The 25,711-nt window shown below is 40.7% G+C and overlaps 1 protein-coding gene across 4 annotated transcripts in view; it reads left to right on the top strand.

Moving 5' to 3' along the window:
• The first annotated feature begins 16,490 nt into the window (after positions 1 to 16,490).
• Positions 16,491 to 25,711, top strand: part of KCNQ1 (potassium voltage-gated channel subfamily Q member 1) — a 335,168-nt gene continuing 325,947 nt past the window's right edge. For all 4 annotated transcript variants that reach the window (XM_090140575.1, XM_090140574.1, XM_090140573.1 and 1 more), the window contains exon 1: positions 16,491 to 16,954. In XM_090140575.1, the coding sequence (XP_089996701.1) occupies positions 16,557 to 16,954 (398 nt within the window). In that variant the 5' untranslated portion in view covers positions 16,491 to 16,556. The remainder of the gene's footprint in view (positions 16,955 to 25,711) is intronic.

Raw genomic sequence — 25,711 nt, 5'->3', positions numbered from 1 at the left:
TGTGACCAGCTGTCCAGTGGATGGGACAAGCACACAGTAAATAACCAACAAGCTTCTCTATACTTTTGACTAGAACAGAGATAAAGAGCCAGTACTGGGGGTTGACAGCAACTTTGGAATCAGTTCATTAGTTGTAGATTTTGAGTTCTTAGACACAGGACCAGACCAGAGGAAACAACAGAAGCAAGGAACTTGAAATAAAATCATGTGAAGAAGTGAAGCACAGAAGTGGCCTAGTAAAATATGAGTTAGGTTGATTTTCCAGATATATTTATATGAACTGGCCCCATTAGGAGGTTTCAAAAATATCAGTGTTAGTTTCTTTACTTGAAAGTCAGTTGTATAAAGAGTGTTATCTCAAGTAACTACTCCTTATTGCACATGTACATGGTTAATCAGAAGAAAATATCTCAGGAAGAAAAAAAATTATTTTAAAAATCAACAGAATCAAGCTATGGAGAGATATTTGGGAGGGCAGCCTTGTTAAAACAATGCTTATGTTGGTTCAGTAACATCTGTTAGAGTATACCTCTCAAGCCCATTCCTTCTTGTAACTACCAAAACACAAGGAAGTGAGGCAAATCAAATATTTGCAGGAGTTTTCTCATTGGTTTCTTGGAATGCGGCTTAGGCTTTAGACAGGGTTAGAACCAAGCCTTTAACAAATGAATGTGCAAAATGCTAATGCAAATACAGGTATTTTGTCCTTTCTGTTTCTGTCTCTGTATGCTTAACACAGTGAAGAGCACCAGAGGCTATTTGAATAATGTACTTTTAGTGAGTTTGCAGAAATTTGCATACAGGTGTCAGCCAGTGAATTTCATAGAAGTGGATTTATCCTGGGGACGGAACCTGAGAGGGTGGAGAGGTAATAAAAGGGAAATGAAGACATCGGGGAAGTAAATAATGGAAGGATCAGATGGAGTTGATTAGAAAGAACACACATCAATTCTTCTCAATTAAAATAAAGCAATTGATTGTCCTTACATAATACATTGTATATGGCATTGAGGGGAGCTTGACATCAACTTCACATCCTCCTGGCCTTTCACTGCACTGTTCCCACAGCACGACATGCCACTTTGAAGCTGTGCCAGCACAACTCTTTGTGTGGGCTGGGTTCACTCAAAAAGAATTCATTTTTGCCAGGTCATTTTTCTGCAAAATCAGTTCATTAATGTGGTACACAGCATGACAGGCAGGCTTCTGAAAATGATGTATTGTGAAACCGCAGCCATAGTTAATGCTGGGAGAAACTGTAAGAATACGAGAACGTATCCAATTCAAAACAAATGCATCAGGAAGGGCAGTATTCAGATAAGGCAGGCATAACAATACCTGAAAAACTTAGCTAAAGCTGGTTTGTACATGGACACATGACAAAGGGCTGCTACTGGGACAACACTGCTGTAATATTGAAAGCAGAAGGACTACAAAATAAAAGGGTCACCGCTCAGGAACAGGAAAGGCTTGCTGTCTACTGTGGCTTTGCTCACATCGACAACTGCTTTTCATTCCTTACATCTTTAGTACACTGAACTTGTAGAATTTACAAAAATTCACAGACCTGTTTCTCTCAGTGCCAACACCTGACCCACAAAGTCAGCCTTTAGCATTAAGCTAGTCTTTTACAAGCTCCACTTTACAACTGGGCTAGGATAATCTTTGCTTCATTTCATGATTGTAATGTGTACAGTGTATTGGTGTAATTCATGTCTGCAGCCATTTATTCCCTTTTGAAAAGTGCAGTTATTATAGGGGGGAAGAGAACTCACACTAAAGTTAATCTTCATCTTGTTTCCTTGTGGGACTGCTTTTGTCTCTTGTTTATAAGAGTTTGTTCTCTGCTTTCAGGCAAATTCTGTAAGATCAAAAAGGGAGTGTATTCAAAACAATCTCTTTTGCATAAGCCATATACAAGGTGTGCTGTGAGAATCTCGAGGCTTAGGAGCAGAATTTATTCTGTTTTAAATACAACAAAACTGCAGGCAAAATTTCCTTTAATGTTTTGAATTTGTTGCAGTGTGCAAAACTGGTATGGGTAAAATTGAGGTTGTTAAACTGCAAGGCGCAGAAGAAAGTGTCTGAAGGTAGATGAAAACAGTTGGCCTGGATTGTTAAGGATGGTTTCAGTGTACAGGAGAAAGAGACCTTATATTTGGGATACTTGGTAACAGTGTCCCAAGACAGACAGAGGTATGTGCTGGTTGGCACAGCGATTCCAACTCTGTCAAACATGTTTTGTATTAACAGCCCCCATTCCTTCCCCATATGCATCTGCTTTCCCCATGTCTGTAACAGTTCTGCTGGGAAATGTACTCACAGCAATATTCAGTTATAAGAAAGATGTGAATCTTCAATTACAGTGAATTCTGTGCTTGACAGAAGCACTTAGTATAGCAGAGAAACAGAATAACAGATGCTTCCCTTTCCTTGATGTTTATAAACATTCGAAGTGTTGCCTTGCTCCTTTTTTTTTCTGCTTGCAATGTCTGTTTTATTAAGATGAAATTTCATAGTATCACAGAATCATAGAACAGCCTGGTTGAAAAGGACCACAATGACCATCTAGTTCCAACCCCCTGCTATGTGCAGGGTCACCAACGCCAGACCAGGCTGCCCAGAGCCACATCCAGCCTGGCCTTGAATGCCTCCACTCCAGGGAAAAAGAATAACTGTTATTTAAAAACAAACAAACAGAAAAACAGCACACAACAAAAACAGAAGAAAAAAACTTGTCCTCTCTTCTTCATAAGTTTGCTCCATAGCTGACTGAACCAATTTGTAAATCATAGATGAATTTTACTCAAATAGCTGTAAATGAGCTATGTGCAACTATGGGCTTCTTAGACAGCAGATAGTGATTTTCTTTGTATTTCATCAAGGCCTACTTACATTCCCAGTCAAACTAGCCAACAAAATCATTAAACCATGTGTTGTGCTATTTTATTCATCTTCAATTGCCAAACTTTCTGAGATTCCTAGATCTGTTAAAATGGACTTATTCTATGAAGTTCAAATTTGCCAAAGGTGAGGATGACTTTCATTTATTAATCTTTTTTTTAGCTTACTGGGGGAACATGCTTTCCCAGATGAAGAGTTAATAAAGAGTAGAATTAACCAACTCTGGCCTGTCAGCATTCCTGTGTTCCCTCTGATCCTGTCTGAATGGAGTTAAATGACTTTCATCAGAAACCTTCAAGTACAGAGGGCTTTTTCTACCTTGACTGTGCCAACTAATGTTCAGACAGCCAAGTCTGTTCTGAATGCAAAAGGAGATCCAAGCAGCACAGTGTGCAGTTATGTAAGGCATATGGTCATGCCATAAGCTCAAAGAAGGATCTGGTAGAAGAATCTCATGCAGCAGAAGTCTATAGAGCTGGAAGGCTAATACGTTGTCTAAATGGTGTAGGGTACAAAATAGTAGAACATTGTTGAGGTCTAAATGCAAAACAACAAATATTGCAAGCTAAGTACTACTTGTGTAACAAAACCAAAGTACTGAAAAGTAAAACAACTGATGGAAAGTTACTGTAATGTGGATGAAGAGCAACAAGAAGTTCATGAAATTTCAGATATAGAAAATCTGACAGTTTTGCATATACTTCATATTCAGAAGGATAGAAGAACAGAATGGCTATTTTATATCACTGTTGATTACTCAAAGGTGATGAAGAGGAAAGACAATGCAGACTAAGTAATGTTCTCTTTCTGGCTGATTCACGAGCTTCCCTTTTAAAGCTGTAAGAGAATAGAATCTGCCTTTCTCTCCCAGGGAGACAGAATCTCTCTAAAGGATAGGCATAAATACTAGCAATGCCCACAACCCTTAGATAAATGCATATAGGCACTGTAGTATAGCGAGTGACCCTACCTGCTGGCTGTCCTTTGCAGCAGGCATGACTTCCCATCTGTAATGCTGAAGTCGCATTGAAGTGACTGTTGTCACCAGTGTTTTTTGATGCTGTTCTCTTTCCCTGTTTGGGAGGAGGAAGATATTAACATACTGCCTGGCACACCCGTCCACCCAGACTTGTGACAATGAAAGTAAACATTGCTAGTGTATGATGATAACAGCTCTCCTCTAGGATGAAAATGAGCCCTGTTAAGCATGAAGATGCAAATAGTAAGTATTTCTCTATGGCAGTAATGGGACATAGAGTGATCAGAAACAGGTGATTAGCTGGAATAGACTTTTGATGTGAATCAAAATGTGATTGTGAACTTTTCAAATTATGTAATAACACAGATGTTGGGTAACTGCACCAGTAACTAGCTCTTCGTTCTCCTTTAGAAGAGCCACATCCCTAACATTAACATCTGCTTTTCCAAGCTACAAGAAATCTTTAATAAACTTCCCAGAGCAGTCTCTCTTAGTGATTTGGATTTCCAAACAAATACTGTTCATTTCTCTTCAAAGATAAATTCTGGTGCACAGCACATCAGCCTTAATAACGTATTCATTAAAGGGAATTATTCTGTATTTAGAGTATCAACGTTGCATCACTGTTCTTGCTTAGGTAACTCGCCTGCGGGGTTTGCTGGATATGCCACAGACCTGACTTGGTGTAAATCATGGAAGCCCAGCTGACTGCTGTGAAGCCAGGCTTCTTTGGACAATCCAAAGTTATACTTCAGCTTTTCAACCTTTTCATCATCAGTCACACGTTTGTTGAAATGTTTTCCTGTCCTTCACTATCAGAATAAGTGTTCTTGGTTCAACTTTTCTTTGTGCTGGGATTTTGGCTATTTTGGCATGTTGATCTGTGTGATAAATATTCCTTGTCCTCAAAGTAGATCTGCCATCTATGTAGGCTTTAAATTCACCTTTCTTCTGCAAGCCTGGATTCCTTCGTGCTTTGTTTTCAAAGGCTTTTAGAAAATGTATCTCTTACATTCCTTTTGGTTTGATCAGAATATGAAATGACCTAAAGGCTGTCAGAAATCTAAATTCTGTCTGTTCAAGAAAACATCAATTTTTTTTTCCTTCATGGTGACCTGTATAATTATTCTGGTTTGCTTTAAAATTTGTAGGGAAACACTTTCAATTGCCTATCTTTGTTTCTTAAACATGCATAGAAATATGCTTATATTTCTAGGAAGATAATTATGTAAAATTCCATTATGCCACACTCTTAAAGAGTCTGAGGCAGAAATTTCTATAAGCTTCTGAATGTGTTTTTATACTGAAAATTCAGGATGCCATTTATTCTGCCCTTAACACTGAGTTGCTTGTTCTGCCTCTGTATGTGGAATGACTTATTACCTGCAGTTCTTTGCCTTAAGAGGTAAAACTTCTGATTAAATGTTCATTGAGCTCAATTGCTTTCTAACCTGGCGTTTGATGGCTCCTCAACAGAATACCCTATTTCTCCTCCTCTGATTCTTAACCTCGGCTGCAGGTGTGAAAGGTCATGTTTATTTTTTTTCTGTGCACTGTGGTTTGCCTGTGACTCAACAGCTCGGTTTTATCAAAGACAGTAAGTCAGTTACTACAAGGCTGATAAGTCAGGTTATGTCTATTTCCGAGCTTGTGCACTTGGTGGATTTTCATAGCAAGAGCAACTGCAGGTGAGGAGAAGTGTCTCTGTATGGCATTCTTAGCAGTTAAAGCATCCATCAAAGTCTGTGTTTCCATTCAAAACAACATGAAGTCTCGATTTAAAATCCTAATGTTGTTCTGTCTGTCCACCACAACATTCTATGGTGTTCCAGAGCATCCCCACCTTTGTACTGATCAATCTGTTTCTCCTCTCCCCCTGCAAATCTGGGTGCTTTAGGTGCAATAGCGTTTATCATCACAACCACAGAGGAGGACAGTGCTATTATCCCATTTACAAGTGAGGAATCTCGGGTACAAATAAGAACAGTGACACATCAGAGGCCACGCAGGAAGTCTGTGGGAGAACTGAGGGATGAACCCTTGGTCAGTCAAGCTCAGAGTTAGACAACAACTTTCCTCTTTGACGCAGGACTGAAAATACTTCCTTAAGCTCAGTATGCTTATAGGAATATTGTTATCTTTGATAATATCCTATTAGACTGCAAATCTGGGCAATATATCAAGTTAAAGTTCAGTTTCTGTTTATTTTTTTTTTCTCTTGCACTGATGATTCTTATCACTGAAAGGAGAGAGCCTCTGTGATGTATTTGCAGTTGCTCTTTTGATTTTGTAATGGTATTTCTGTAAATTAGTTCAGAGTTTTTCCTGGTCCTGTATTTTATGTTAAGGTTAGATTGTACTGATAAATCAGTATTTGATGGTTGAGGTAGTCCAGGTCTTTCCATCAAGCTACTAAGCTAATTGGTGGCTTATTAGATTATTAAAGGGAGAGAGAATAAGTTTACAAGTAGTGTAAAAAGATTAATTGTTGTTATGCATTATCTATGGCACAATATAAAAATTGGACAGACTTTGTATTGAAAAGGCTGTATATTGATAATACTTTATTTTGAAAGACTGTAAATCAGTACTGAAAAAATGTTAGTTTCAGATCCCCAACTGCATCAAATTACCATACTACAACTCAGTTTATATCAGATAAGTAAAAGAGCAGTGTTTTAGTTTTTGTTGCACCAAGATAAGTCATTGAATCACCTTGTCTATAGAGTATTAGAGCTCTTATGTTCAGAAATAGGATTATTTCCTTATGCTACTTCATTCCATTTTTTCTGTAGCTGGAAGTCACAGAATTATCTGAGCTGAAAAGGACATTTAAAGGCCATCTGATCCAAATCCTCTGCAATGAACAAGGACACCTACCCTAGATCAGATGCTCAGAGCCCTGTCCTGCCTAACCTGGGGTGCCTCCAGGGATGGGGCTTTCACCCCTTCTTTCTACTTTTTATTTAAAGGCTGCTCTCAGATCTCTCCAGAGCCTTCTCTTCTCCATACTAAACAGCCCCAGCTCTCTCAGCCTGTCCTTATAGGAGAGGTGTTCCATCCTTTGGATCATTTTTGTGACCCCCCCCTCTGGGCATACCCCAACAGATCCGTGTGTCCCCTACATGTGTGAGGACTCCACACCTGGATGCAGTACTCTGTGTGAGGCCCCACCAACACAGGGTAGAGGGGGAGGATCAGTAACCTCTTTTGCCTTGCTGGCCAGGATATGTTTGGCTTTTTGGGTTGTGAGGGCACGGGTAACACCAAAATGGCAGCAGCAACAGCATTTTTTGCTAATGTGATTGTAATAATAAGACAGCTTGTCCTGTTGAGGACCAGCTAGCTCTGCAGTAGAAACAGCCACACATGTCTGACAAGATAAAATGGGTGCAGCTGGAGATGGGAACAGTGGTATAATAAGTAAAGGTCTTCTCAGATGGAAGAGGGAGAACTATAAAGAAGCTAGAAGCTCCTCTGAGCAAAAAAGGGGGGATCTATGAAAGTCGCTTTCATGGACAGTATTCCTTTACCAGATGCGGGTAACAAACAACAGCAACCAGATATTAGGTTTTCAGGCTTTGAAGATGCTTCTGGGAACTTGAGATGAGCAGCTCTACATCTTGTTATTGCACGACAGGAGAGACTGGCATAGCAGTGCAAAGCAACTCTTTGAGATGTCATCTTTGAACAACTATATTCTCGTAGATCTACACTTCTACTTACATTTCAAGGCATTTTAACTACCATAATACATTCTAGCCTACACTGTGCATGGTGATTGCCTGTCAGCTGCATAGGAATCTCAAATATAAAAATTCATATATCTCTGTCTGCAAACTTCAGCCTTTTGTCTTTTCTTTGGCCCATGAATAATTTTGCTCTAAAAAATGCTGAATTTTAAGTGCAGGCTTAATTTACAGAGAATATCTCAACTTTACCTTAAAAATGTATGTACCCCTAAAACAAGCTTGCAGGTCAGGTTCTTCAAGCAACTGTCAAAGGACATTCTGATCTTAGAGTACTGCCTCTTCTTGTGTTACAACGGGCCTGTAAAAGAAAAGAAAAAGGTTAGTAGGAATAATGGTAAAGTTGAGTAAGCTTGTTGGCAGTAGCAGTTTTTTTTAACTGTATGAAATTGCTTCCTTAAGCAAGCAAGACGAGACACACATAGATAGATAGCTTTAGCCACTAGGGGGACCTCCAGGAATAGAATATGCAAACAAATTTGCAACAGCTGTATTTAAAAAATAAGGTTATCTGCTTTCAAAAGGCTTGCTACTTAGCAGTAAGGTTATGCTTTGCTCTCTTACGGGAGTGCAAAGCACCATGTAGTTATGCACTTTTCAGAGCTATGATTTGGGAGCATGGCAGATATCCTGGAAGCAATAAACATAGCTTCTCAGCATAGCTCTCAACTCCTTTCAAACTTAACAGCAGCTTAATGGCCTGTTTAAGAAACGCCGGTGCTTCAGCATGCCTGCATATGCTTACTAAAAAGTAGCTACACGCCACTTCTTGGATCAGTAAATCTGTAATTAGCAATCTATCAGGGAGATAAGGGTATTCTGACATTCTCTTCTATGCTTCTGCAGAGTATATAAGAATTTGTGGTGGACTGGACATGTAGACTTTTGGGGCTCTGCAGAGCACAAGTGCAGTAAGCTTTGCTTTATCTTTCTGTGTGAAACATAAGCAGCTGTGCTCCCCAGACATTGAAAATGATGACCCGCATACAATAACTGCAATTAACCCAATTACAAAAGGTCAAGGATGGCACTAGAATTTGGCATGAAATCACAAGTGTGGAAAAGGTCAAGAGAACTTTTGCAAGACCTTGTATTATGTTACATTGCATTGTTTAGCATGTTAGAATGGTACTAGAGAAACGAAATCTTTTATTTTACAAGATTAAAGCAACCTGAAATTCAGGTTTGGCAGAATTGACTGTTGCATAGGTTTCCGGTGGCCTGTCCACTGAGTTTTATAGTTTCAATGTCATTTGCATGGAAAGGTTACTTGCTGAGATGTAGCAGTGGGGGTGGAGAGATTGCTGGGAACTTGTGCGTTATTCTTTGATGGTTTTTTTGTTTGAGACATTTGAAAGCTGCTTGGTGAATTACTGTTTGGAAAAGGTTTGTTTCTGCAATAGAAGTAGCATTACAATCCTCACATTGTATGTGTATAACCTTCCACTAAGTTATCTAAAGAACTGCCTGCAATTAATCAATCACAGCTGTGCTTAGCTGGAAGTTGGATGACTGCTGACGTCAAAAGTGGGCTGCCAAGTGGGCTCTGCTGAATAATGATTATACATCCCCTGTCATTCCATACATGTGAAATAGAACGTTATATGTTAAAGGTTAAAATGTTTGCAAGCAGGAAGTGTTCCTTGATCGGGAAGAGATTTAGTGATATCTTTCCTTGTTTCAGTTGCTAAAAGTGAAATTGCCTGAAATATTAGAACACCCTCTTATTGAACAGAGGTTCTCCCATATGGATCTATGAAATTAGGATTTTGTAGGGATTCAGAACTTCAAAAATTCAGTTAATTTAGTTGGAGCTAATTAAGCGGCACTACTTGTTCCTGCTGGTCCTTTTTCATCCAGTAAAGAGAAGGTTTATGACCAGTCCGAGGAGGAGAGTTTTCTTGTGACGCAAGATGATGACGTAAGGATTTCTTCATTAGAGTAATGACATTAGTCACTTTGACCTCATATACCTCTGTGTATGTAGGAATGTGCATGCTGCATCCTGTAAGACATCATGTGAGTAATCAGATTCCTGCTGGTCTCGCATGCTTCTGAAATTATAACATACCCCGTGTACCTTAGTGATGAAAACAAACGTTGCAGCGTTTTGTGTACATCTTTAGTTTTCTCTTTTGCAATGATTCTCAGAAGAATCCTTTTTCTATTATGAAACTTGCTGAATAATTAACCACATCATAGAATTAGGAGAATGGGTAAAGGCAACTGCTGAAGCAGACTGGAGGGAGAAAAAGAATATATGAACATATGTACACAAGTGTCCAGCACTCAGAAATTGTGAGATCTCCTCAAGGTATCTCCTTTTTATTTTACCAGGCTTTGACAAGCCTTACAAGTTTTGTTTTTCCTGCCAAAGCTGTTTTTATTGAAGATTTCAAGTAGATTGAGAGCAAGAAAAAAATGATGAGTAAACATAAAAGTGATGTAGGCCAGTTAAGCATTTAAACATGTGCAATGACTGAATACATGAAGAAAAAAAAGTGGGCTGTGTGCCATCACTGTGAATATATGCTCAGATTCTTTCTTGAAACTGTTTTAGGAAAACCTGAACTCTGGTAGACAGTAACATTCTTTCCCAGAACGGCCCTGATGTGCTTTAACAAAAACCAAAAGCAAAACAAAACTATGAAACAATGTAAATAGAGGTAATAAACTAGACATAACCATGCAGTAAGGCAGCATTCAAACAGATAGTGCTAATCAGGATTGTCAACTGTGGGACTAGATAGTCTCCAGACTCCAGGTATCTGGTGTGTGCCAGTATCTTCTGCTGCGTTACTTCTCTCTAGTGATCAGATTCCTAAACTTACTGCACTCACAGTTAAAAATAACCCAGCACCAAACAGGGAAAAAGGGAGAATTAAAAGCTGGATTAAACTTGCTGAATAGAAAATTATCTCCTGTTTTCAGTCTGTCACATTTGTTTGGAGACTGGTACAACCCCAGGCTGCATAAGCACTTTCTGAAAGTGTCCTTTTTGGCAGCTAGTGTTTTTATGATATCATTCATTAATGTGGATTCTGATGTATGGCTGACTAACTTTTTGATTTTTAGGGTTTTTTTTTTTAGGTTTTCCTACTTTGCTTATTTATACCAGGAGGACGAAAGTGTGGTTTTGTTTTTTTTCTTTCCGAGTCCTGTTCTGTATGTAAATAGTGAATTTGCCACTGAGACCAATTCAGTATTTCAAAAGAGACAGGCTACACTGTACAAATTTTATGAAATGATTTGGGAAGAGTGTGGTCTGGGACGTGGTTTGCCCATCAGCTAAGCTGCTAACGCTTAAAGATGAACATCTGCATCTTTCTATGTAGCACTCAATTACCAGGACTGTACTGTGGTGCTTTTCAACTGATTGATGAAGATGTCACCTTCCCTAGGCATTCTTACCCAGTGCTTTTCAATGGTGCCTGCTCTTTGTGTTGAATCAGAGAAAGCCTGTGCTGCACTGATTAATGGCTGCTTGCATTGCAGGTAGAGCTATGACACACTAACTGTGGATCTTCCTTTTTAAGGAAGCTGGAATAAATTCACTTGAAGGAAAAAGTGAATTTACTAACCCTATAGCAAGGTGACCACAAGGCACAAGTGGAGAAGGATAAAACCATTATTGTGCTTGATTGTGCTTTGATCTTAACACCTAGGTTTTGGGGGCATCCTGCAGTTTCAGATTATTTTTGCCATTTGGATCTGGAGCTTCTACTGGCGTGCTATCAAAGTTGTTTGATAAGTAATGCCTTTCATGAGGAAACATCTGCTGTATGCACGTGGAAGTATGAATGTACTTGAGAGACTTTACTTCAATTTAAAGCCTGAAGTATTGATCACAATCAATTTAAATGATGAGAAATAAGGTTGCTAAGGTGTCCAAAGAAAGGTATGTGTAAGTACACTGAAAATTGTTCTTAATTAAAATTTCTCGAATGAATGAAAGCTTATGGCTGAGCTGTGGTTTTCCCAAGTTCTCAGAAATGAAGTAAACATGGATTTAAACTGAGACAGGGGAGGTTTAGCTTAGGTATTAGGAGGAAGTTCTTCAAATAGAGGTGGTAAGGCACTGGAACAGGTTGCCCAAGGAGGCTGTGGATGCCCCATCCCTGGAGGCATTCAAGGCCAGGCTGGATGTGGCTCTGGGCAGCCTGGTCTGCTGGTTGGTGACCCTGCACATAGCAGGGGGGTTGAAACTCAATGATCATTGTGGTCCTTTTCAACCCAGGCCATTCTATGATTCTACGGTGATTCTATGATCGTAAGGTTGATGTTCATTTGCTCAGCTTTCAAGCTTTCCTTTGCGTCAGAGGTCTAGATATTTGTGTTTTGCAGCTCTTGACATGAGTGTTTTTAAGAAATGCATGCCTCTGTGAGCAGACTTTTTAAATTATCATAGAAAATATTTCAAAATATGTTCTTATACAGTCATTGCTATATGGAATTACTTAACCTAGGGCTCCATTCTCAGTTCAGTACTGAGTTGTATTTGACCTGCATCATCAGCTGTGCTTTGTAAAACAATCTACTAACTGCTTAATAACTGGGAGAAACAGAATGCAACTCCCCTACTCTACCTGGGCACAAAAAAACCAAAAACAAATCATCCCCCAAAGTAATGCAGTGGTCAGCAAGATGATTTCCATGTCGCTGGAGAACCTGGTGGAAATTGTAATTACAACCAAGTGTTGAAGGCTTTTAGAATACAGAGAACACTCAGATGCTTATTGTTTGAGTTTTAGCTTTCACAGAGAAGTAATCACATAAAAGATCAAGGTGTCTCTTTATTCCTAGCTGCATTATCCCTGCCACGTAAACATACAGCCGTGATTTTACAATATTCTTTTACACAGTGTGATGGCAGGCACACAGGGAAGAGAGAACACGCAATGAGTATAACTAACCATGCATGGGTAATATAGGACATAAATTTAGTAGAATATAACAAATAACAGCTATGGGGTGGTACAAATGATACTGTAGCCCACTGGTATGTTTTCAGAAATGCCTCACTAGTCAGATTCTCATTTAGTTGTTAGAACTGGGAACTCTGTCATCAGTACACTGGTGAACCATCATACGTCAGTGACTCATGAGGTCTCATTCCTATGAGCAAAATTATCATAGAATCACAGAATGGTCTGAGTTGGAAGAGACTTTTAAGATCATCTAGTTCCAATCCTTCTGTTTAAAACAGTACTTGCAAACTGTGATATAGTGAATATCATGATTGCTATTCATCTTGCTAGAGTTTTATAAATACAGTAGACTATGTTATTATTGTTTTAAGACATACTTCAGTGTAGCAGTTCCACCTTAATATTTAAGGCTCATATCCTCCTTAACCAGCATACTTTCCTAGTCCCTTCACTATCAAAGCCTTTGCTATCTTGCTATTTTAGCACTCGTCTACTGCCTCTTCCCATTCTTAGCTCTTCCATGCATACTGCATACTTTCTGGATATTTTTTTTTCTCCCATCCTTCCACTTAAGTAATTCTGTTATTTCATATACTGAACATGATGAATATCAAGACATGGATACTCACTGAGGGAGAAGAACAAGAAATGCCATTACCGCGTTAAGGAATTAATCTTATAAAAATATTGCAAATGATAATACAGCTTTGTTAACTTAATATGTAAAAAACTAATTATTCCCTAAAACCTTGCCACAAATTAGCCATCTATTTGACACTTGTATTTAAGCATGCAATTGATTTCAGGAATGCCAGACAGACATTTTATCACTCAATAAAATGAACTAGCTAGGAATCATCTAACACCTGCTTTCAATGTACATAGATCAACGTCACCATCCATCAATAACATGTTGAAAAAAGCTGGGTGGTATGGATTCCCTGACACTGGGGAAAAGATGTTTAACTATTGCCTACATACCCATTTTAAAAAGTTTCATTTTGAACCTTCCTTGTATTTCTGATGATAATTTGGTAAATTAAATCAACTCTAGAGGTCCAAACTAAAACATTATAAAAGTATTTAGAAAAAGAAAATAGTGGCAATGGGCATTTTCATGTTTTGCAGTTAGAAAATTATTGAAGTAAACCTTTGTTTGGAAGTTTCTCATAGAACAGAAGTTATCTTCAATTGTATTGATAATTTTCTTTCCTTAGCTATTTAAGTACACAGTGCTTCTCTGCACTTCCTTTTAAAAGAAAATGGTATGTTACAAAAAAACATAATTTTTTCTTATCTTCAGATCAATTGGATTTTCTCTTCTCTTGTGAGTCAACAGATAAATAACAATATCATGCCATGATATTTTGAAAGCAGTTTTCGAAGAACAGCAAAATCTACTTAAACACAGCCTCTTGTTTCGCCAAACTCTGTGAACTGTTTTTGTTCCTAGCTGTGGGATAAAGGTCTTGGATAATCCAGACAAAATATCAGTCTTTAAAGTGGAATGCTTACATAAAGAAATGCATTTGTTAACTTTAATATCAAGACTTTTATCAGGCTAGTCCTCAAACAGTGAGCCTTCAAGGGTAGCAATGACGTTTTCTTCCATTACTCTTTTTTTTCCCTTTTTCAGGCTTACTGCCAGCAACAGTAATTGGTTTGTGACTGTCTTCTAATATCTTCTAAGCAAATGACTAAACAACCTGACTTGAAGATTCACATGTTTCTTTTGAGTGCCAAATATATTGCAACCCATGCTGAGCAAACTCACAGTGTGCATCACAGCACATGGGTTTCCTCTGTGGTTGGTACAGACAGGGTGTCTTTACCAAGAAGTAGAGCTTTTTCTGAACTACTGATGTGATCTTTGATTTGTTCCTGAGCGAAAGTTCAAATGTTTCTTCTAGATGGATGCCAGACTGTAGAAATGGACAAAAATGTGTGCAAGAAATGGAAAGTCCTTATTCAAGGGCACCTGTTGGGCTGGGCTCGGCTCCCTAAATCCCATGGCCAAGGTTCAAGGATAGGACTCATTCCTGACCTTGGAGGTTCATTCTCCTGCTCAGGCATAATAGACACTAAAAAGCAGTGCATCACTGAATGTGGGAAAGGCAGTCACAGGCTATAAGTGAGTAGATTTTCCCTACGTGATTTCTATGTAGAACTTCCTTTCTAAAATGCTTGATGCATACCTGACTTTACAATTTCCCAGGCCAGAGAAAGCCTGGTCAGCTGTAACTTGGCTCTGTTTTGACCAGATGCAGGAAAAGTTTCCTCTGTCATGCTGTTTTTATTCTTACTTTGTTTTGATGGAGGGAGAAAACTTTTTATTGGTTTAAAGACGAATTTTGCAAATTCTGCTAGCATTTGTTTTTGAATTCCTGACAAGGGGTTCAGATTCTTCACGTCTAAAGTGCTCTAAATGAGCACTTTACCAGAGCCTACAGTCTCACTTTATTTACACTAGCCAAGGAACTTGCCCAGTTCAACTACCATACGTGCAGCTTGACATTTGAATGGAACTGCAATTAGCAGGGTTATTTGTGTTTAACTTTATTTAGCACCTTATCTTCCTGCAACATTCTTGTCCCCGTACCAGCATCAACCGTGAACTCAACACAGCTCTTACTAGTTCTATTCTGGGTTAGAAAAAATCCCCAACAAATCCAAAAGAGAAACCAAACCAAACAAACAAACCAAAACAAAAACCAGCAGTGCTCCAGATGAAAAGAGGAAGAAGCTCTGGGGAAAAAAATTAACTAAATGTCTTTGCAAAGGCTTTTATTAACATGATAAATTCACTCACATGGCAGTTAAGCGACTCATAACTCACTCTGATACACAGGAAAGTTACTGAAAACTTCAAAATAGCCTGGTATTTATTACCAAGCATGTGTACCCTTCCACAAAAGTGCTGGTGAGGGACCGAGCTGGCAGGCAATGCTAATCCCATGGAGCTATGCTTATTGTTTTAAGCCTGCCTAATTACTCAGCTATTTGCTCCCTCTTACTGTAGTATCTAAGACTGCAAGCCTGATGGCCAAACCCTTATTCACAGAATTGTTTGAGCTGAAAGGAACCCTTAAAAGCCGTCTAGTCCAAGTCCCCTGCAGTAAACAGGGACACTAGATCAGGTGCTCAGAGCTCCGTCTAGCCTCACCTTGAATGTCAAAGAGTGTGGTGAGGTACTGGAACAGGCTGCCCAGAGAGGTTGTGGATGCCCAGTCCCTGGAGGTGTTCAAGGCCAGATTAGATGGGGCCCTGGGCAGCCTGGTCTAGCATTAGGTGGGAAGGTTGGTGGCCCTGCATGTGGTAGGGGGGTTGGAGATTCATGATCCTTGAAGTCACTTCCAACCCTGGCAATTCTGTGATTCTGTCTCCAGGGATGGGGCATCCACCACCTCTCAGGGCAACCTGTGCCAGGGTCAAACATATAAACCTATATAGAGTCTGTTTTTTTTACTCCTATTAAAAGAAACCCCCTGGCAGAACCCAGGCTGGTTCAGAGCCCTCCTCCCCACTGCTTAAGATCTGCTCAAAGCAGGCGGCCCTGAAGGGCTGTGGCATTTCAAATTCGAAGGCGGATGGCTCATCCCATCGTGCCACTGACAGACCTCCAAAACCTTTTCTGGAGCATTTCGTCCCCACGGGTGCCAGCAGGACCAGGAAGACGGGGAAAGCGGCTGGGTGGGGGGTGCTGGTAGCTGCACCCTGATTGTCTATGGAAGAGGATGTCCACGGAAGAGGTGCCGCGCGCTGCTGGCTGCAGGTGTGCGCACAGGTGTGGGGAGCAGCGCCTCCGGGCGGGCGGCCCCAGGGCTGCGGGCAGGGCACGGCCAGGCTCCGATCCGCCCCGTCTCGGCTTCCCCCTCACCTTTCCTGGCCGGGAGCCGCCCCCGAGGGGCCGGGCCAGCAGCGGCGGGAGGACACCCGGCTCTAGCCGGAGGCTCCGTGCGGCAGCGACGCCTCAGCCCCGACGCCGCCGCCTCAGCCATGTCCTCCAGCTCTCCTCCCGGCGAACATAAGAGCCGGAGCCTGGGCCGGCTTTCCCTGCCTAGGAAGGGCAGTATGACGCCCGGCAAGAAGCCCTCCTCGCTGGAGCTGGCCGAGAGCGTCCCGAACGCCCACTACACCCCGCTCCCCGAAGGGCAGGGAGGGCAGCCGCCGGCAGGCAGCGGTCCCGGAGCGACGCGGGAGCGGCCGCCGCACGTGAAGAGCGAGGTGGTGGTGGTGGGCGCGGAAAGTTCGCGGCCACCGGTCAGCCTGGACCCCCGCGTCTCCATCTATAGCCTCCGCAAACCGCTGCTGAGCCGCAGCAACATCCAGGGTCGGGTGTACAACTTCTTGGAGCGGCCGACGGGTTGGAAGTGCTTCGTGTACCACTTCACCGTGTGAGTAACCGCCCCCCCGCCCGACCCACCCGCGCCTCGAACCCGGGGCTGTCCCTGAGGGAGCGGCGTCCCCTCCCGGCTGCTGCCCGGCTCAGCGCAGTCCCGTCGCGTGTTACGCTACGGTACTCCTGCAAGGAGCGCAGCGTGGGTGAGCGGAGGGGACGCTCCTCTCTTTAGGCTCTTAAACTTAATTTCGATCGCTTTTTCTCTTTTGGACCGACTCCTCGTCCTCTCTGGTTCGAGTGCCATCGCTGCTATTTTTGGACAGGAAGGAGGATGATTCTGGGAGGATGTTAGAGCTGCGAGCGAGTTAGAAACGTTGAGTGTAACTACCAGAGGTCTGTGCCCACCCTCAGCCGTCGCCTGTCGGTTGCTGGGAGGATGTCTGCAAGTGAATCCTTGAGAGATCAGTGCTTTATAATCGTGAGAGGTTTGCTGGCCCTCGAGAGGTTTGCAAGTCTTGAAAGTAGGGAACAAGGTCAGGCTGAGCCGGGAGACCTGTTCGTGTCTCTGTATTGATGGGCTGATGGCTGGATTAGATGGTCTTGATAGTCTTTTCCAACCTTAACGATGGCTCTGATTGTGTACATACGTACGCCTATATACACTACATACATATGTGCTTATTTCAAGAACTAGAGGTGAAAGCGCTTTATGGGTCAAGCCTGAAGATAAAGACTTCTGTTGAAATTTAATTACAGTGATCTTATAGTATTTGGATCTGAAATTCCACAGTAACTTTTATTTCTAAGCAAATTGAGGCTCGCGTGCCAATTTTCCACATTTTGGGACTCTGGAGTGAGGTAAATGGTACCAACTTTGTTTTAGTGGAGAGGAAACAGCTGTAATCAGAGCGTATTTCAGTGGGAGTTGGCCGTATACAGCTGCTAAGATAATTGTGGGTCCTGCTCTGTTTCAGATGATCATAGTGCCATTAGATGACAAAACAACTAACGGCTGTAATTATGAAGTGTCAAATTGTGAACACTATACAACGCTTTGAGGAACAGGAAAATCTCTAAAAGGAGACTGAAGCAGCCTTCTTTCATAGTATTGATGCTTTTGTGGTGTGTGAAAAGATCAGGCAGTAAACCATGTTGAGTATCTCACCTAATTTTCAAATCTTAATGGTGATCTTAGGAAAAAATTCTGGAGAAGTCTATTAGATCAATTTATTTCCATAGAAATCTGGCCTGAATTGTAACTGTTCTCAAAAAATATTAACAGTACAGATTAATCCTGTCTGTGCCAGGATATTAAGGTATGTACAGCAAGCCCATTGCCCATCTCTCCTTCAGTATGCTCCTATTCGTGCTATGAGCATTACCCCTGTGCTTCCCTCTTTCCAGTAGTGCTGTTTTTGATGCAGTGGTGAATGACAGCAATAGCAAATATTCTCAAGCTTTTTAACTAAGCATTATGCAAGTTCCTTGTCTTAGGGCTTTAAAGGGACAGGGTGTATCCCTGTCCTGATGTGTTTCTTGCAAGGCAAAGCAAGAATCTGTTAGTGTAGTCTGTGTTTTCAGGCAGTTCCACTCAGATCTCCCCCAGTAGAGGAAATTGAGTTTGTACCAGCCTGAACCATCGCAACATCTTCTAATTTCTGTGGCAGATAAGCCTGTACATTCTGTACCTGTGATAATAATGTTTGAGGTTTCTGGTCTTTGGTCCATACCCCTCCAATTCTCTCTTGCTTTCTGCTGCTCTCTTTGAGTACTGCCACTGCCAGCAAGATGTTGAGTATTGGTTGCTTAATTCCTGCAGTGCATAAGCTTGGGATTAAAATTAATGGGAAAGGCAGACGGTTGATCTGATTTGGGGAAGCTGTGTTCTGGAGGAGATGTGGAACCTGATTTCTGCATTGGTTTGTTAGAATTTTGCATGCAAAATCCCTTGCCAAATCCAGCTCAAGATACTGATGTCACTTAACCTAGACCCTCTTTGTCATTCCCTCTGCTGGCTGCCTCCTGCTTTAGTCTGGGAAATTTCAATTGCATGAGAGGTCTCAGTTTCTCTTAAAGGTTCAGGGGATAAGAAAGCAGAACTGGACCAGTGTTATAGAGTAATGTTAAACTAGTGAATAAAGGCCAAAACTTGGTAGATTTCTGGCCAAGATGTTGCCTGAAGATAGGAGTACAGTGGTCTGTATTTTCTCTCTATTGCACTCATCTACACCATGTAGAGTATGTAGCTATGTTCTTGGTTATAGTCTGAAAGGGTAGACTTAAAAACTCTATAGAATAGTCAAAGTAACTTCTTCTGGACCTGTGCCTCTGGCTGTTTAAAGCCTGTTTATTAAGCAAGAAAAGCTACATCTCCTGACTGTCACACAGACTGACAATACCTGAAAACCTCTTTTCCAAGAGGCAAAATGCATGTTCTTTCTCTCTCGGTGATGTTTTTAATTTTCCAGGATAATTAGACATCAAAATCACTGATTAAATCCAATGAGCTCTGCAAAAGTCTCTTCTGAGTTGTTCTATTTACTCCTGAGTGAGCAGAATAATAAATGGATTATTGTACCTAATTTATACTCGATTTCTATATGCTGTAGAAATAGTTTCTATGGGAAGAAGGAATGGAGAAAGGGCTATTAATTTGCCACTCTAAATAGCCTGACTGAAATACTAGCAGAAATGATACATCAGCAATGTTGCATTGAATTTCATTTAAATACACAAAGTGTGTAGTATATGTACGCTCAATTCTACCTGTGCAAATAAAGAGCTGGAAATTTACATGCATAGTTTCTGCAAACACAACTGATGGTTGCTTAGAAACTTGGATTTTGTACATCAGAGTCAGGGCTTGCCCTGTGGCATGGTTATATGTAAATGTCCTTCTGGAACCACCAAACCTATGGCTGTCACAGGTGAGGGAATGAGTGGGTGCCACTGTTCTCATTGACCTTTGGAGCTAGGGCATCTTATCATGCTTATCTTAGCTGTGTGCCTTGAGATACTGGCTTTGAGAGGTGAAATGTCCTACAGTATTAGCCAATCATGTTTTGAGGCTGTATGAAGAAGTGGTGGGGTAAAAGAATCTGAATTTCTGTCTTTATAGTGACTCGTTGAAATCCTGAGGCTCTGTTTCTGTGTTGGAAATGATTGTAAAGAATGAGTCCTAGATTTCCAAGAGGGGTGGGTTTCTTTTCACCTTCTGTAAATAGTTTTTAATCACATGTCTTAATGTGTTTGAAGAAACTTAAGTTATGAGCTTTCTGGTGTTTTCTTTAGTCTTCTGTATGGCAAATGACTTCTGGCAACATGTACAGTGTGTCGACTTCCTGTGCTCTTTGAAGTGTTGGCCATTATCAGTGAAAAAAACTCACGAGTAGATGGATCATTGGTCTGCTCATGTATTGCAACCCTCTTATGTTGCCATGCAAGATAAGTCCTCTATCTTATCTTTGCATTGATTTATGTACCCAGTTCAATTTACTTTGCCTTTGTATATGTTCGGTTTAATCAGCCATGATTGTGATTGAATTTTCTTTGAATCCTGAGGTGTTTACATAAGCTTGGGCTGGCTGGTGGCTGGGATTTAGGAGACCTGTCTGTAAAGGCAGATGGCAACTCAGAAGTGTGAATGCAGAGATGAGGAAAACAGGCACCTATGTGGGCTGCTCCAAAAGTAATGCCTCCTATTTTATTATGTGGGCCCATGACATCAGAGGCAGATGGATGTTGGTGGTATGGCAGTAAAGGTTGAACCTTCCCATCAACATTCCTAGATCTTGTTGATGTGTGACAGATGGGAACAGAGAGGCAGTCTGGCAAAGTAGTGTCCAACATGGAAGTGTGGATGAAACAAAATCGTGTCATTGAATTTCTCCACGTGGAAAAAATTGTACTCATTGATATACATTGACACTTGCTGAGCATTGGTGAAACACACAGCTCATGGTGGTGACTATTTGGAAAATAGGGTTTTGTAGATCTTCAAGATGTACTGCTCATGGAGTGCATCTGGACAAAATGAAGTGGAAACAAGGTGATAAATGTAGCTTCCTCCTGCCTTATCACAAAATCGAGTGATTTGTTCACAGCAAAGCAGGCATCTTTTTGCAACCTACTGCTGTGCATTTATCAGTATGTCTGGTAACATTTTTGTGTGAAATAAAAGGGATCAGAAAGAAATCTTTCCCTATTCCCAGAGAGAGATGAGCTTTTGCCTGGTCCATTACCAAAGCTGGCTGAATGCGTAAGACAGCACGCTAATGGTTAGGAGTTGCCGTTGCAGGATTTGCTCTGTTGCCAATCATTCAGATACTGATGTTTTTGAGTCTTGGTCAGATTTCTGATACAGGGCTGTGAACTCAGTTTCTTCACTCTGTGATACTGGAGAAGTAATTGTCCAGAAGAAGTGTGTAATTAACACCGGAGTTTGACTTGGTATCCTATCAAAAGTGTCCAGTTATGTACAGCACGTATTTTCAAGGAAGATGAAAAGTTTCAGTCGATAGTATTTTAAATCTTATTAGATGAACAGAGCATGATAATTTCATGCTGGGTGAACAAAGTGACAGCTATAACAATAATTATTTTTGTTCAGCACAGCTATCGTGCGGAAGGACATGACGCGATGCAGCTCTTTTGCTACAATTTTGCATGAAGATGCTTCTTTGGACTTGTGTGACAGTGATAGTATTTGTGTTGGCCAGCATACAGCTTTTCTCTCTTCCGTTGTTCTGTATTTCCCAACCTATGACTTGACAGAAGCTTGGAGCTTGGAACTGCGTGAGGGCAGGGGAACTCTGTGGGGACAAAATAGCCTTTGCTATTTTACTGATGATGTTCAAGCTTTTGAGTAGCTGATGAGAGCAGAAAGCTGTAAACTTCAGAATGCTAATGCTCAGTGAAGACCAAGTTGTGTGTGATGGATGAACAACTCTGTGGAATTTGTGCGAAAGGTGATAAATGTTATCAATTTGGGCAGGCTTTCCTGCAGGTAGGCTTTCTCCTTTCTTTTCCAATCATCCTTTCAATTTAACATTCCGAGTTCTTCTCTTGTGTTTGCTTTCCTCTGGGAGAATAATTATTCTAGCTTTAAAAGTTGCACATGAATGATCTTAAGAAAACAAGTAAGTGCAGTATTCACATTTCTGTATCTGTCAAATGGTTGGCTGGGCAATTCTGGCACAGTCCTTTGCCCTAGCTCTTGTATTTTTTTCTTTTTCCTGGAACTACATGTGAGGCTGTCTAGATAGGCCTTTTTCAAAACCTTCACTGCAATTGAGTCAAAGCTAAAGTTGGGATTCAATTGCAGTGAGCTAATTAGGCTGAGCTCCAAGTGCCTGAGCGGGTGTATTACAAACATCAGTGCCAACATATGCTGTTGGGGGCTATGCGGAGGCACAGTGCTTTGCTGACTGTAAACTCTGCAGTACCTCATTAATTTTGTGTGTTAATAGATTGTTGACTGTGCTCTGGTGGCTGAACACAAAAGCTGTGAGCGCTTGCTCATTCAGTTTCAGTGGTAAATTTCTTTCTTGTTGGGGTTTTCTTCTGCCATCAAGAGGTTCCAACGCAAGTTTCAAATAAGCTGGAAAGTTGCCAGTTGCAAATAAGCCTACTGGATACACTTATTTGAGCTAGAGGCTGGGAAGAAGGATGTCTGGTGAGGTTTTTCTGTAATGTACTGTGGTTCTTCTCATACAGTCATGCTTCATCAGCATAAGGTCCTGCGAGATCCATTATAATATCTGTAATAGGAGAGCGCATGTTTGCAAGCTTCTACTATGGTAGTAACAACTGTATTTTTAGCACCTGTCAGCCCCACATGTCATAACAGAGACTGCTCCTTTCTTAAATGGGGGTTTCTTCCCTTAGCACCCACACTTTTCAAAAGAAAACTTAGAATCTGGAAAATTCACAATTTGAAAAAGTAGGCAGGCACAGGGTAAGGTAAAGCTTTCTCGAAGCTTAGGACAAGCAGCATGGTAAAAGCAGATGTTACTTCTGAACTGCCCAATGTCAGATCTGCCTGTGATGTAAGTTAATGTATTGTCCAAAACCTTTCAGTGTTGTTTGTTTGTTGTTGTGTCTGTATGTAGGGACTTAATGCAAGGAATTAATAACCATAACCACTATAACCTACAGCAATGGAAATTTGTTCATTTGAAAGCTATAAGCTACTGAATGTAGGAAATTGTACTACAGATTACTAGATGGCCTCGAGATACTCTTAGCAATCTGCCTGGCATAAGTTTTATTACTTTTTTTTATATGTTCTTCACAGCCAGTGTGATGTTTTTAGTGTTTTATGAAAATGTTAACCGAAGCCAAAATAAACCTGGTACAGGGTTTCTGCATTTCTTTTCTTCTGCAAATATTGGTCCTGACCTTTGAATTTCGTATTAGTGTTTTCAATGGGAGTATAAATCTCACTAGTGCCAATGGACTCAGATGTTATTTGACAATAACATTTTGTCGTATTTGTAATAGGAAACTGAAAGGTATTTCATAGTTAGGAGTAAAACCTTATCTTCTGTGTGTCTTATTTAAAAAGTAAATTCTTTGTTATGTAACTTGAGTTGAGCTTACTTCAAATGAGGTATACGTAGTTCTTAGTAAGGTTGGGCATCAGGGAACTCCAGTGCTTGGAATTCAGTGATCCCTTCTGTAAATGCACTCCCTCAAGTCTTGGGAATACATCTGAATTTTTTCAAATTTTTAACAGTATTTTTTCCTTGTGGCGTTAATGCAACAGTTTTTTTATAATGGATAGGAAGACAAAATTGGGTCACTGTCTGGGAACAGAATGTGAGTCATAATGGGAAGTTTCCATCAGGTGAGTTTCCTCCAGTTTTTCTCAAGACATGAAATTGAACAGCAGAGGCATGCTGCTGGTGGCAGTGATCACAGCTTTCCTCATCCCTAGGACCAAGTTTGCAGCTTGTGGTGAACATATCTCCTTCTGTGAAGTAAAGAATTGCCTTCCAAGAACGTTAATTCCTGCAATAGCTATTCCTCTTCTAGCTGAACCACTTGGGCTGAAAATTGTCTGGATTTGTCTGGACTCTTCTCTTGATAGTTCCTGAGGGCACCACATCCAACTAACAGCTGAAGGAAAGGTGCCTTGTTACTTGTAAGGATGTTGAGAAGTAGAGCAAAGGAGAACAGCTGCAGGAAATTACTGCTGCTCATCCTTACGTTATCTGAATGCTTCTGACCAATTTTCTGTGCAAGGCAAGGAAGAGGGAGAGGAAGGAGACAAAAGGAAAGATCTTCTGTGGTATGGCTTTAAAATAAAAGAAAACATCCTATGCTGATCCTATTAAGAATCAGTGTTGTTTTCATTCTGTAAAATAAAAGCTTTATCCATCATTTATAAGCTTAGGCATGCAGTCCTTGATTTCTTACTAGCCCATTTTGTTTGTTATTTACTACTTTGTTATTCACTGTCTTGGAAGACACTGAAATGTGGTCAAACCAGATAACAAGCAAATAAATAAAAGTGCATTGCTTTATCCATAGCGTGAGTAAACTTAATGTGATTACATGCTGTTATCTTATCAGTGAACCAGAAAATTTTGATAATGCATTATCTTAACACTTCACAGAAAATAAAACAAACCTCTTCACTCAGTGTTTCCTCTGTCAACAGATCATCCAACATCCTAGTGCTAAACAGGCCAAGCTCCCCGTTTCAGCTGTGTATATTATGTTTGGTAGGTAGAGCTAGGTGAGCAGTCATGTTCCTTGTATGCCTTCATAGTTCTGTTCATTCAGGAGAGCTCTCTGTAGCTTTGTTTGCTGTTATGGCATGATCTTATTTGGATAACTGTGTTTGAAGAGTAAGAATGAGGAGAATGCTACAGGGATCATGAGGGTGAAAACAAGGCCTTCAGATATTATAAATGCAAGCCTGTTGCTGTATTTGTCTTAATTTTAGCCCTTCTTGGACTTGTCAATTACTTGTTGCACTGCCAGATATTGTGATTATCTTGATGACTTTCATGGCAGTCTGTTTTATTTTTTTGGCTTCAGTATGAAACGTTTGCCAGCTCTCACTGTAGAGATTAAGACTGAGAAACTGAGCAGACTGAGGAGAAAAAAGGTTAGGTTCTGTGAAAAGAACATAACCACTGCAGCAATTACAAGCGGAGAGTAAAGCAAAAAAATGAGAAGTTGTCCTATATGTAAATATTATTCATACACACATATATATTTATATATGTATCTTCTATCAGATTCTTGATACTTGTTTACTTACGCCATTAATTTGCTGATGAAATTGGCACTGTGAATAGGAAACAGAAGCTGAGAGTATGTACTTCCACAAATGTGTGGACTGACTGAAAAAAATCTCCAGGAGATAAGAGCTAGAAAACATGATATCGTGACCTGAATAAAGATAGCTTACTGTAAAGAAAATCAGTAGGAGACTGCAGGATGGGTGGTTTGATCTTCAATAAATTAAACAGCTGAGGCATATAATGGTCTTTATAGCATAATCTGGATTTTTCCTTTAAGGAACAACTGTCTAATGGCAATGGCAAGGATAGTGCAGCAGTTAATTACATTGCCTGGGAAAGCTGTTGAATATCTTTAGTGGCAGAGTGTATGCTCAGGTCAGGCAAGTATTTCTTGAGGTTCAGCAAAGCATAGTTGGTCTTGCTGTGGGACAGGTGTCCAGGAGTCCGTGTTAGTATTTGAAAGGGTATGTCCTAACAGTGGGAGTCCACAATTTCTTTACCTTGAGGTTCTTGAGTTCACTTATATTAGGCACATGTGTGTGACGTGGCAGATTGAT

Source organism: Phasianus colchicus, chromosome 5 (genome assembly GCF_987193195.1).
Source record: "Phasianus colchicus chromosome 5, bPhaCol1.hap1.1, whole genome shotgun sequence".
Classification (NCBI taxonomy): Eukaryota; Metazoa; Chordata; class Aves; order Galliformes; family Phasianidae; genus Phasianus; species Phasianus colchicus.
Note: the sequence above shows the minus strand (reverse complement) of the source record. Positions and strands in the feature narration are given on the sequence as shown.